This window comes from Lytechinus variegatus, chromosome 14 (assembly GCF_018143015.1).
Source record: "Lytechinus variegatus isolate NC3 chromosome 14, Lvar_3.0, whole genome shotgun sequence".
Lineage (NCBI taxonomy): Eukaryota > Metazoa > Echinodermata > Echinoidea > Temnopleuroida > Toxopneustidae > Lytechinus > Lytechinus variegatus.
In genome coordinates, this window is record NC_054753.1 from 29,338,907 (window position 1) to 29,349,389 (window position 10,483).

General features: G+C 39.0%; 1 protein-coding gene across 1 annotated transcript; it reads left to right on the forward strand.

The window, feature by feature from the left end:
• The first annotated feature begins 1,633 nt into the window (after positions 1–1,633).
• LOC121427522 (transcription factor HES-1-like) lies at positions 1,634–6,492 on the forward strand. The gene is made up of 4 exons (XM_041623967.1): positions 1,634–2,021; positions 2,345–2,440; positions 4,264–4,351; positions 4,774–6,492. Exons 1-4 carry the CDS (start codon positions 1,950–1,952, stop codon positions 5,703–5,705), a joined length of 1,188 nt encoding a protein of 395 aa, XP_041479901.1. The 5' UTR covers positions 1,634–1,949; the 3' UTR covers positions 5,706–6,492.
• The last annotated feature ends 3,991 nt before the right edge of the window (positions 6,493–10,483 follow it).

The window sequence follows — 10,483 nt, forward strand, 5'->3', positions numbered from 1 at the left end:
ATTGTGATATTATGAACACATTGTAACTTGTGCATTACGTAATGGACATGATTCCAGCGTCCCACTGATATGACTGACCAAAACTAAAAAAAACTTTTCATTTATCACAATTAGTAAAATCTTTCATCGAACTAATCCTCTCATTTGCAGCTTTACCATTAGTATAGAAATCAAAGTTGATCCAAATAGTAAAATAACGTGATTTCCTAAACGAGGTATTGTTTGAAGCTTGAAGCCATATATGACCTAATAGCTTATCCGCGGTCTACGTGTAGCCCTCGCCTCCCTTGTTTGATTTTCCCATGGATTTTAGCCGGTGATAAGAAGTCAACAAATACCTTAGGCAAACAAGTCATCAAGTTATTTCGAGTCTTTCAAGAAGACAAAATGCTCTTTCATCATTTCTGCTCCTTTTACTGAAACCATATAATTATTAGTTTAAAGAGAGGGTTTATAGGCATACAGGTATTATAGCATACCTATTTCTCAACGATGCAGTTATCACGATTCGTTTAAGGTGCGGGATATAGGAATTGTCGAGGTCATTTTTTAATTTCAGATTCTACGTTTCACTTTTACATATCTCTCAGATTTCACCTTTTCGGTTAAATTATGATACAAAACTAAATGATATTGGTGGTGTACAGGTCCTGTCGAAAAGTAGTAGTTCATCTTAATTCCTATGTAATTGCGCCATATGTTAATTTTTATACCATATCTCTCTCTCTTTCTTGCATGCTCTCTCACTCTGATATGAAGTTAACATATTATTTTGATGAATTTTGATTTTCATTTGTATTTTGTTATCACCTTTGAATTCTGAAACCATACCTTGACAGGCGTAAATTAATCATACTTAATGAAAACGGAACTAGATAGTCGGCTTCGTATTTTTACCCTTTTTCTCCTCAATTTTAAACAATAATTCCCGAAAAATACCCCGTGCCCTTTCACATTTTAAGAGTATTAGCTAGTTGGGAAATGTTGTTTACGACTGATGTGACAATGGAAAATAATAGATGAATAAGGGGGCCGAAGTGTTCCAGCTAGCAAAACTTGCTAACGTTCCCACGGTGCACTCTGAAGATATTTAGCACGTACAGGTTTCCAATGCGAACTTTTATTGTTGCGGTTATGCATTCGTGTTCCATCAATTTTATCTATCCTACACCCCCTTCTTCTTTCTCTTTCTCACTCTTTCTCTTCCCCTCTCTCCGCACTCATGGAATGACTTGTAGAGGTGCGACACACACACTTTACAAGCAAGGGAATCAATCACTGTACGGCTCTCGAACACCCAACATAGCGATGCACTTGTTCGTGAGTTTTCAGCTAGCAGGTGGGCGGAGCTTACAACGCGTTACGGATGCTGGGCACAGGTTGACTACGGCACGTGCTTGGACGGTCTTCTCGACAGAGTAATCACTGCGATACCCCATGCAGCGGTGCGCTGCTTGCGTGTCGGCCCAACTCCAAGCCTGGCTGCCTGCCGATAACGTCACCCACGCGACTATCCAATAAGTGCGCCTGGAAGGAAACCTACCGACCAATCATGACACGGGATTCGGGGCGAGGCGGTGACTTCTTTCGAATTGACTCGCGAGAGTACTCTGGAGTTGGGAAGCTATTGTGTTGTGTTGTGGAATGTCAATTTGAGGCTTTGCAGACGACCGCATGCACAGGTCGGTTGTGGGAAAAATGTAAAATTGTGATTCACACGACATGGAAAGACGCGAGTCGGCTACTTATCAAGCACACGACCTCATCAAATTCCATCAGATACGATCGCACATTCAATCACATCGCACGTTCCGTTACTCTCGCTCTAGTCAACGTCTCTAACTTGTGGATTTCTACGTACCATTCATTACATACCCACTTGTGGACTTAGGAATAAATTCTCTCTGGTGCCACCAATTTAATTTCTGTTGTACATCTTCAGTATTTGAATGCCTCTTCGTGAAGTTTATTTCGCCAAAATGCCTGTGGATACTAAACCAAAAATTCACGAAGGACGAAAGGTGAATTTACTTTACTATCTCTCAATCTCATCTTCTGATTTTCATTTATTTTATCTTGTAATTAATTTTGAAACTCCAGTTTTTAACTCGAAAAAATCATTTGAAAAAGTTTTCAGTCATTGCTACTACTGTTTTTTTTTAATTTTCCTTACAGTTTTAGACCGCCATAATCACCTGATAGCGGAGATGAATTATCACTTCTTCACTTATTTTAATATTTGTCTTTAAAACTAGGTCATGGTTGCATTTCTTGATTTTATCATGATTTTATCATGTTATTCAGATGACTTATTTCATTCTTTATTCCCATTTCTTCCCTTCAGTCGTCCAAACCTCAGATGGAGAAACGAAGACGAGCAAGGATAAACGATAGCCTTGGACAACTGAAATCTCTCATCCTTGAGGCAACCAACAAAGATGTAAGTATTTCCTCTTTTGATATATATATATATTTTCCGTCCTATTTTTTCCATATATTTTCTTGATATTGTTCGGTCCAAATATGATTTGTTCATGTTGTTGTTCTCAACTCTTACTTTAGTTGAAAAAGATCGTTTTGTTAATTGTATAGTAGGTTAACATGGTTAAGTACAGATTCAATGATTTTTCAAAACATTATTGTTCATTCATCATCATCATGATCTCCATGTTGTTAATTTAGCTTGTGTACTGTTAATTTATTGAGAAAAATAGAATTATTCATAGACGTTTTTATTGATGTTTATCGTGTGTGTGGGTGTCAGAATGCATAGGCAATATCAGGGTAGTCATGGTTGGTAGTGAAACGATAAAACATAATTTTGCGACTCCAATTAATAGTTTCTCAATCACTGAACTTCGCTCGCCGTGCTTGCATGTTCCGCTGAGTGCTACAAGTACATGGAGCAAAACCGGCGGTATCTCTTGCCCAGAGATGGATACCAACGGTTGTCATGCTCTTAGCGTCTCGCGTGTTCGGCATGAGCACGCAGTGCATGGCCTATTCTGGAAACCTATAGTACTGGTACGAGATCGAGATCTTGCTTGATTATGAAAATGACAACATCTTTTTAATTGCAGTTAATTGTCGCGGCGCGCATGTCTGCCGTGGTGTATTGTTTCAGTTAAACTGTTGATATATTTTGTTCTCAAGAATTCAAGGAAAGAATAAATAAATTTTGTAGGATTTTTCTCGCTTCTCAGCACAATGTAGTAGGGCTTATTTTCATTTTAACTATTTAACTTCATTGTGTCGTCATTGATCTCACGACTTTTTTAAACCTGAATAATTATCTGCTTTTAATATGTATTGATATTCATTATGTCATGTAGAAATTCTGGGTAGTATTTTACACAACTCCACGTGAGTTATGCTTAAGCGCGCCAAATTCATTTTGCTTCTGCCCATCTATTGATCAATCATCAATTGTTGAGATTAAACTTATTGAGTAACCTTAATTGCATCAATTCAATTCACTCTCTATGTCTCTATCACTGTCTGGGTTATCTTTTCATCGTATGCCATCGCGCCAAATTTACTGAGAAAACCCCGCGCCCCTTCACCCATGTCTGAAGACGGTCGATCGATAGATATGAAGAGAAGGGTGCAATAGTTGATATCCGAGACCCGTGAGACTGCTATGCTACATTTAACTGAATTACCTCCCTCTGTAAACCAGCTATCTCCTAACAGCGAGTCATCTATGAATGTTTATATCTGCTAATTAATCGCATAAACATGATAAACGCCGAATGTCGACGGTAAATATAGTATGAAAATATTTTTGCCACTCCGTTGTCAAACGCGATGATTGCTTGCATGTTGGAGTGGGAGAATTGGAAGTCTATTGGCGTGAATGGGTGGATATTCACAGAAAGGTTCATTATTCTTTCTTTGAAGATAAAAAGGAAACAAAGATCACCTTTCATCGTCTTTTTCGGTGGTCGGTCTTTTCTTAGCGGGATAATCCTTTTAGGTTCTTTACTCTTTCGCTGGCTCACGCGACTTGGTGTATTCATGACACACGACCCATTCTAAATTCCGCGCGCTGATTGGATAAAAGCTATCGATCTCGTGCCGGTGGCGCTAAGTTTAATTTGCTCTGGAATGCATTTGACACACACACATACTCTCACTCGCACAAAAGAATCCTTGTCTGTATGACGTCACCTAATAAGGAAGAAGACTCACTTTTTTGTTCGTGTGCATGGCGCGGTTTTTGAAACCAATCTTGACCGAGATTTCTTTGTTTCGTTTATGCAGAGCTCGAGACATTCCAAGTTGGAGAAAGCTGATATCTTGGAGATGACTGTTAAACATCTCAGGAACATCCAGAGAAACCAACTTACAGGTAAGAATTGATGCAGATACAATTTATATCTTAAAATAAACCTCACTGATTGTATATCTTAATAAACCTCACTTATTTATTAACATTTGTTTATCAATTATTTTGTCATAAAGATCACCTTAAAAAATTAGTTACTTTGACAATACAACATGTAATACCTGTAGATTGATTAATTAAATTATTAATTCATGTCTTGATCGAGTAGTCTAGGCTAAGTTGATAAAATTTTGTTCACGAAAAGGAGGACGATGCATGTAAACTGAAAATTATTTCATATTAGGTTTTTTTATTTTACTTTCAGAAGTAAGATAAGCCTATTTATATTAGGAGTATGATTGAGTCACCACCATTCTAGCATTATCCATCTATTTATGTGCTTAGGCTTATTTTCAAAAATATCTCCACATCCTGTTTTTCTCCAGGTCCCCATTCTTCTGATCCCAACATGGTCAGTCGATTTCGTCAGGGCTACAGTGAATGCATCCACGAGGTTGCCCGATTCTTCACCAACATCGAGAACATCGGTGGTCCCGACATGCGACTGTCGCTCATCAACCACCTCGCCAATACCTGCAACCCTCCAGCCTCGACGCCATCCTCTGCTGCTTCTCAACCATCGCCACCAACTTCACCAGTGTCTGTGACTCCTATCGCTCCACTTCACGCTGGTCAACCAACAGTCAGCTTCCCCAGCCAAGCAACGGCTTCTCCAGTCATGTCCTCTGCAGTCAACACATCCCAGGTCACACAACCTATCAGAGTTCAGATCTCGCCAGCAACCTCTACGGCGCTGTCGTCATCAAGTGGCATAGTGACGTCTCCAGTTCAGCAGCAGTGTGTTCAATCCAGAGTAGAGACTGTTAGTCCATGCAACACGAACAATGTCCCTGCAGGACACACTCAGGTGCTGTCGAGCATCCCACTTGGTATTCCTGGATCTCTACCCTCTGGTGAGATCACCCTAGTACTCCCTCCACAAGCCCTCGCAGGTGGACAGTTACCCAGTCACTTCATTCCAGTCTATGCCCAGAATGCCCCAGTCCTTGCCTCTCCGACCATGTCACCGGCATCGCTGGGACCAGTCTCTGCAGAATCGCCAAAGGCATATGCCCAAGTCCACATCCCTCCACAAACGCAGGTGACGCCACCGCAGCAAGTCACGGCCGTCCAGACACCAACCTTGGTAGCCTTACCAGCACCTGCCCCAGCACCAGTTGTAAGACCAACTAAAGTCGCTGTCCAGACTGTACCCCAACCCCTTACTCCACCTAAAACCATCCTTCATACAGTGAATGTACAACAAGCGGGTGATCAGGAACCAGTCTGGCGTCCATGGAGCCATCGTCGGGAATAAAAGTATTGACACCAAAGAAACTTTTAAAGGACTTGTTTTCTTCTCTTAAAGTATTCATCACCGAGCTTCCAGTCTAATTTTCCAGATGACCAATGTATTCAGTTCTTCCAAGGATGTCAGTGTATTCAGTTCTTCCAAGGATGTCCGTGTATTCATGTTTTTTTTTTAACAAATGTATTCCTGATAAAGTACTATAAATTCAGTTTTCATGTTGTGACGCAAAAAAGTTACATTTAGCTTTTTACTGATCGCCGAAATTGTTATCATATTTGAAATGAAAGGTAATTTCAAAATGAAAAATCAAACATACATTCCAACCCCCAATTGTTTGTCAAGGAGACATTTCGCCATTACCAAACCACGCCTAAATGATTTTTTTTTGCAGTGACTTCAAGTTTGATGAATAATCTGCTTTGCTAGCATATCTAAATGCATCTCCCAATAAATATTATGTTTATTGATACTTCCAAAAACTGATGTGTTTGCAGTGACAAATAATTCCCGAAAGCTTTTGAAAGTGCCTGTCTGAAAATATTATGCAGAAGTTTGTTTTGCTTAAGGTTTTACCTTTTGTTACAGCTACGGACCAAAATTCCTATATGTATTTACTTTTTTCCACTTTATTTTTCATGTTCAACTTGCTGTTTCTGAAGTTTGTTTTGTGAGTACTACATTTGTCTTTTACTTTACTGCGTTTCGTTGTAGCCGAGGCGATACTTGTTTTGTATTTTTGTATATTATAGAAATATAAGATATTTTTCATGAAATGAATTAAACACAGAAAACACTACATTTGTGTATGATGTTTATTAATGCATTCAGATTGAAATGTATGTTTTTCGTGAGATTTGTTTGTGTTGAATGTGTATGGCTGATGCAGAAAACCTGGAACTGGAAAAGACTGTAATTAATGGAAATTATGTTCAGGGTGTGCTTACCTCCATATGTGCGTTTATTTTCATGGAATATGAATGTGCATATGTGTTCATGGTGTATGAATATGCGTATGTGTTCACGGTGTATGAATGTGCGTATGTGTACATGGAGTATGAGAGTTCTTATTTATGCAGTGAAAATGCGCGTGTCCAAGAAATAAGTGTGAGTGCGTGTGTGTTCGTGGAAATGAATGCGTGTGTGTGCCCATGCATGGGGATGTAATTATTATGCATGTGTTGGAGGGAAATGAATGTGCGTCTTTGCTTAGGGAATGTGAAGAGGGGGTTAGACGGGTGATAAAACAAATTGCTCAATGATGTTGAAATGAAATACAAGAGAATGATGTGTAGGTGATAAGTTGATTTGACGATATGAGATATTATCGTACTAAAGTTGCATGCTCATCAGAAGGAAGATCGAGTGTAAACTTGTAAATATCACCTGAAGGTGCAATGCTAGTTTTTTGGTGCTAGTGATGGACTGTGTTTGTTTTTTTTCCTAGTGCTAATGATGGAACTGCGAGAGGTGCTCGTCTTTGTATTGTTGCCTCTTAGGTCGGCGGGAAAATGGGGGATGGAAATTAGGGGGGTAGATGCCACGCTGGGAGTGGGGAATTTTCCAGAAGGATGACGTTTCTCATCCCAATTCTTTATTATCACTAGATGAATATCCTTTTTTTTCTCGAATGTCTGTCTCTCTTTACCCCCACCCCTCGCTTCCTCTACTTTCATGTCTCTCTATTTTTCTTTCTTTCTCTGCCCCCTCTTTCTGACTGTCTCTCCTCTTTTCAGAAAGATGACAAGGGGGGGGGGTTGTCTTTTAGTTGGAGATGCATTCTCGAGAGAGCTGACAAGAGGGGGCGCAATCATTTTTTTCCACCAGAAACCGACTCACCAGCAACAAACATACCAGGGAAGTGCTGTAGACACTTCCCTGAACATACTGTGTGAAGATTATTGAACCCCAGTTTTCTTGTAATATTTGTAATGTTACAAATAAGAATTTCAATAAAAACAATTGTAAGTAGTCGAAATTGAATGCAGCACCAAATACTTTCATTAATCCCGGGCTTATTGCTGAATATTTTACCCGAAGCCGACTTGCCAAAGATCTTCACACAAGTGGCTGACTAGATTCTGACATCCCGATTTTCAAAGAAAAGAGAAATGTCATATTCTAGGATTAAAACAATTTTGGGGAATACAGGATCACTCCTTTACAGGTTTTAACTTTACTTTCAAATAATGCTTCAGTTACGAGTCAAGAGTCGAAGTTAATGATTCGTTCATACATTTAAATATGGCGATAATAAAATAAAACACCTGGGCCAGTATTCTAAACTTGGGTTTCATTTTAAACTCTTGTTTAAAGTTGTGCTTGAACTATAATGGATTGCCAATTATGTGACAAATATTTGGCGGTACAGGTTCAACTTAAAAGCTCATTTTTTACTCAGTCCATTTAAATTTTCCAGTTTCCTGAGAGAGAATGGTGAGCGTATAAAAACATACAAAAATTATGAAAAAAAATACATTTTCGACTTCTCATGTAAAAAAAAAAATGAAATAAGACTTTATTGACAAAACAAAAAAAAAAAATCACTTTGAATTTGCGTTCTGCGTGCATGGGACCTTTTGTGCATACAACGAAGCATCCTTGTATTTCGTATGACAAAACCCACGTCCGACTGCACGACAGTGGTCACTCACTTGTGATTGACAACTAAATTCATGTTTTGGTCACTTCATGTACGCATTATCATCAAATTCGACAAGAAAAAATGAAATAGGGCAGAAAATGGGGCAAAACCCATTGTATTTTCGTGAGCGACGGGTGGTTCGAGTTATCACATCGCAAATGCGTGTGTAATTGCCTTTTATCATGTTGTTTCTCAGTGGGAGTGAAAGTTAAATTGATTGTTTACTAATAAACCACTCCCATTTTACGCTACCTGTACCAGAGCGTCAAGGTCTTGAACGGTATAAAATTATATCCAACAACATCGAGGTAGATGGTACAAAATATGCCACGCATGTCAATTATCCATCACGGGAAATTCGTTAATGTTTTTAAAGGGACCAAGGCCCTGTGCAAAAAATTGTTAGGGGAGTAGGCTGCTCTTTCGAATATATAAGTAACCGATTGTAAAGCGACTGAGTTAACCATATTCAGTTTTGGCGCTTATGAAATTAATCAAGGAAACTTCTAAAAAAATTAGGTTTTTAACATTTATTTGAATGGCAACTGACATTCCCCCCCCCCCCCCCCCTCTCTCTCTCTCCGTTGAGATATTGAAATGGTTCAGAGTTTTCAATCGATTGCTTTCAGAATATTATTATTTTTGTGATATATATAGTTTTGAATAATTATGACATTGAACTTTAACGCGGGAATGTGTATGGCTTGACCGAGTGTGACCAACTGACCAATGGCCGAAGTGCAGGCACCTGGCTAAACACGATTTCGTGCGACCTCGCCAGTTTCAAACGTTTGCACAGCTCTTGAAGATTTAAAAGAAATGCATCAAAAAACCCTCGGACAGACGCATTTGAGACAAAAAAGTGTAATAATCTCATCTGAAAACTGTGTCATGGATAATAGTCGGCATGTCCAATTTAAGCTGGACCTGCTCGTTCTCACGTTAGGGCGTGTTTGCTTAACTTAGCGGCATTTCTCTCTGGACTGGTCAGATTGGCCGGAGCAGCGGCGGCGGCGGTCAAGCAGTCTGGTAGTCGGTTTGTGTTTGTACTAGAACACGCGCGTGCGTACCAGTCCGCTGTTTGCACGTGCTTCTCCATCGGTCAGTTGTCCGTTAGGTCGCCCTTGCCTCGGGCCATTGACCGTTTTCCATCTTTCAAATACCCTTTTTAAACGTACATGATTATGAAATTAATATTGGAAAGGAAGTAAGAACAATTTGCCGTTGCCCTTTTTCGATGCATGATTATGAAAAATGATATTGAGAATGAAAACATTTAGCGAATACACTATTCCCGTTTTTCAAGTGACCACTGGCTCTCAAAAGGAGATAAGTTTACCTTGTCTAATGAAGAATAAAGTGCCATGCCCTAATAACTGACCACAAAGTGGCCTGGGTGTATTCAGATTATCTAATTGTGGTCCGAATATGCAATTCCCCCTTTTCACCATTCTCTGTAGGACGTGTAGTACAAATTGCCCGATTCTTCAGCAAGATATCCCGTTTCTTTCCGTTCTTCTGCTCTTTTTAAAATATATTCTCAACCAGCTTAACGTGCATGCAAGTTGAGGGTACTTTTTCATGATCCAGCTCGGTTCTGAAATCTTGAGATTAGGATAATAAAATGAAGTAAAAGAAGTAACAAAAAAATAATAATAATACATAATGATGTTGGGACAGAAGGCATATTTCCACAGTTATTCAGTTAACTATTTCTGCCCCCAGGCATTTGAGTGGTTGGTTTCTATTCCCATATAATCTTTGATACTTGAATTGTACGTATTCTTCATGTAATTTTCATTTTGCCGAATAAATAATAAAAATAATAACGGGTATCTAAAACCATCTAAACTAAGATTTTTTTTCTTTTCCCACAGTTGTTTAACAGTTGTTTAAGTCTATATAGGCGTAGGCCTTCAGTCGAACATTTTAGTTGATTTTTTTTCACTATATTTTTTAGCCACCTCACCCCCCCCCCACCTCACAAAAGGTATGTTTACTTACTTTGTTTTAAATGAATGCTTCTCTCTTGGGAAGGTAGTAATAGACTATTATACTTGGAATTGAGTTTTTTATATATTTGTTGATATATCTGGCAAGTCTCTGACAAGCTTTTGGGTTGTAAAGAAACACAAATGTTTAG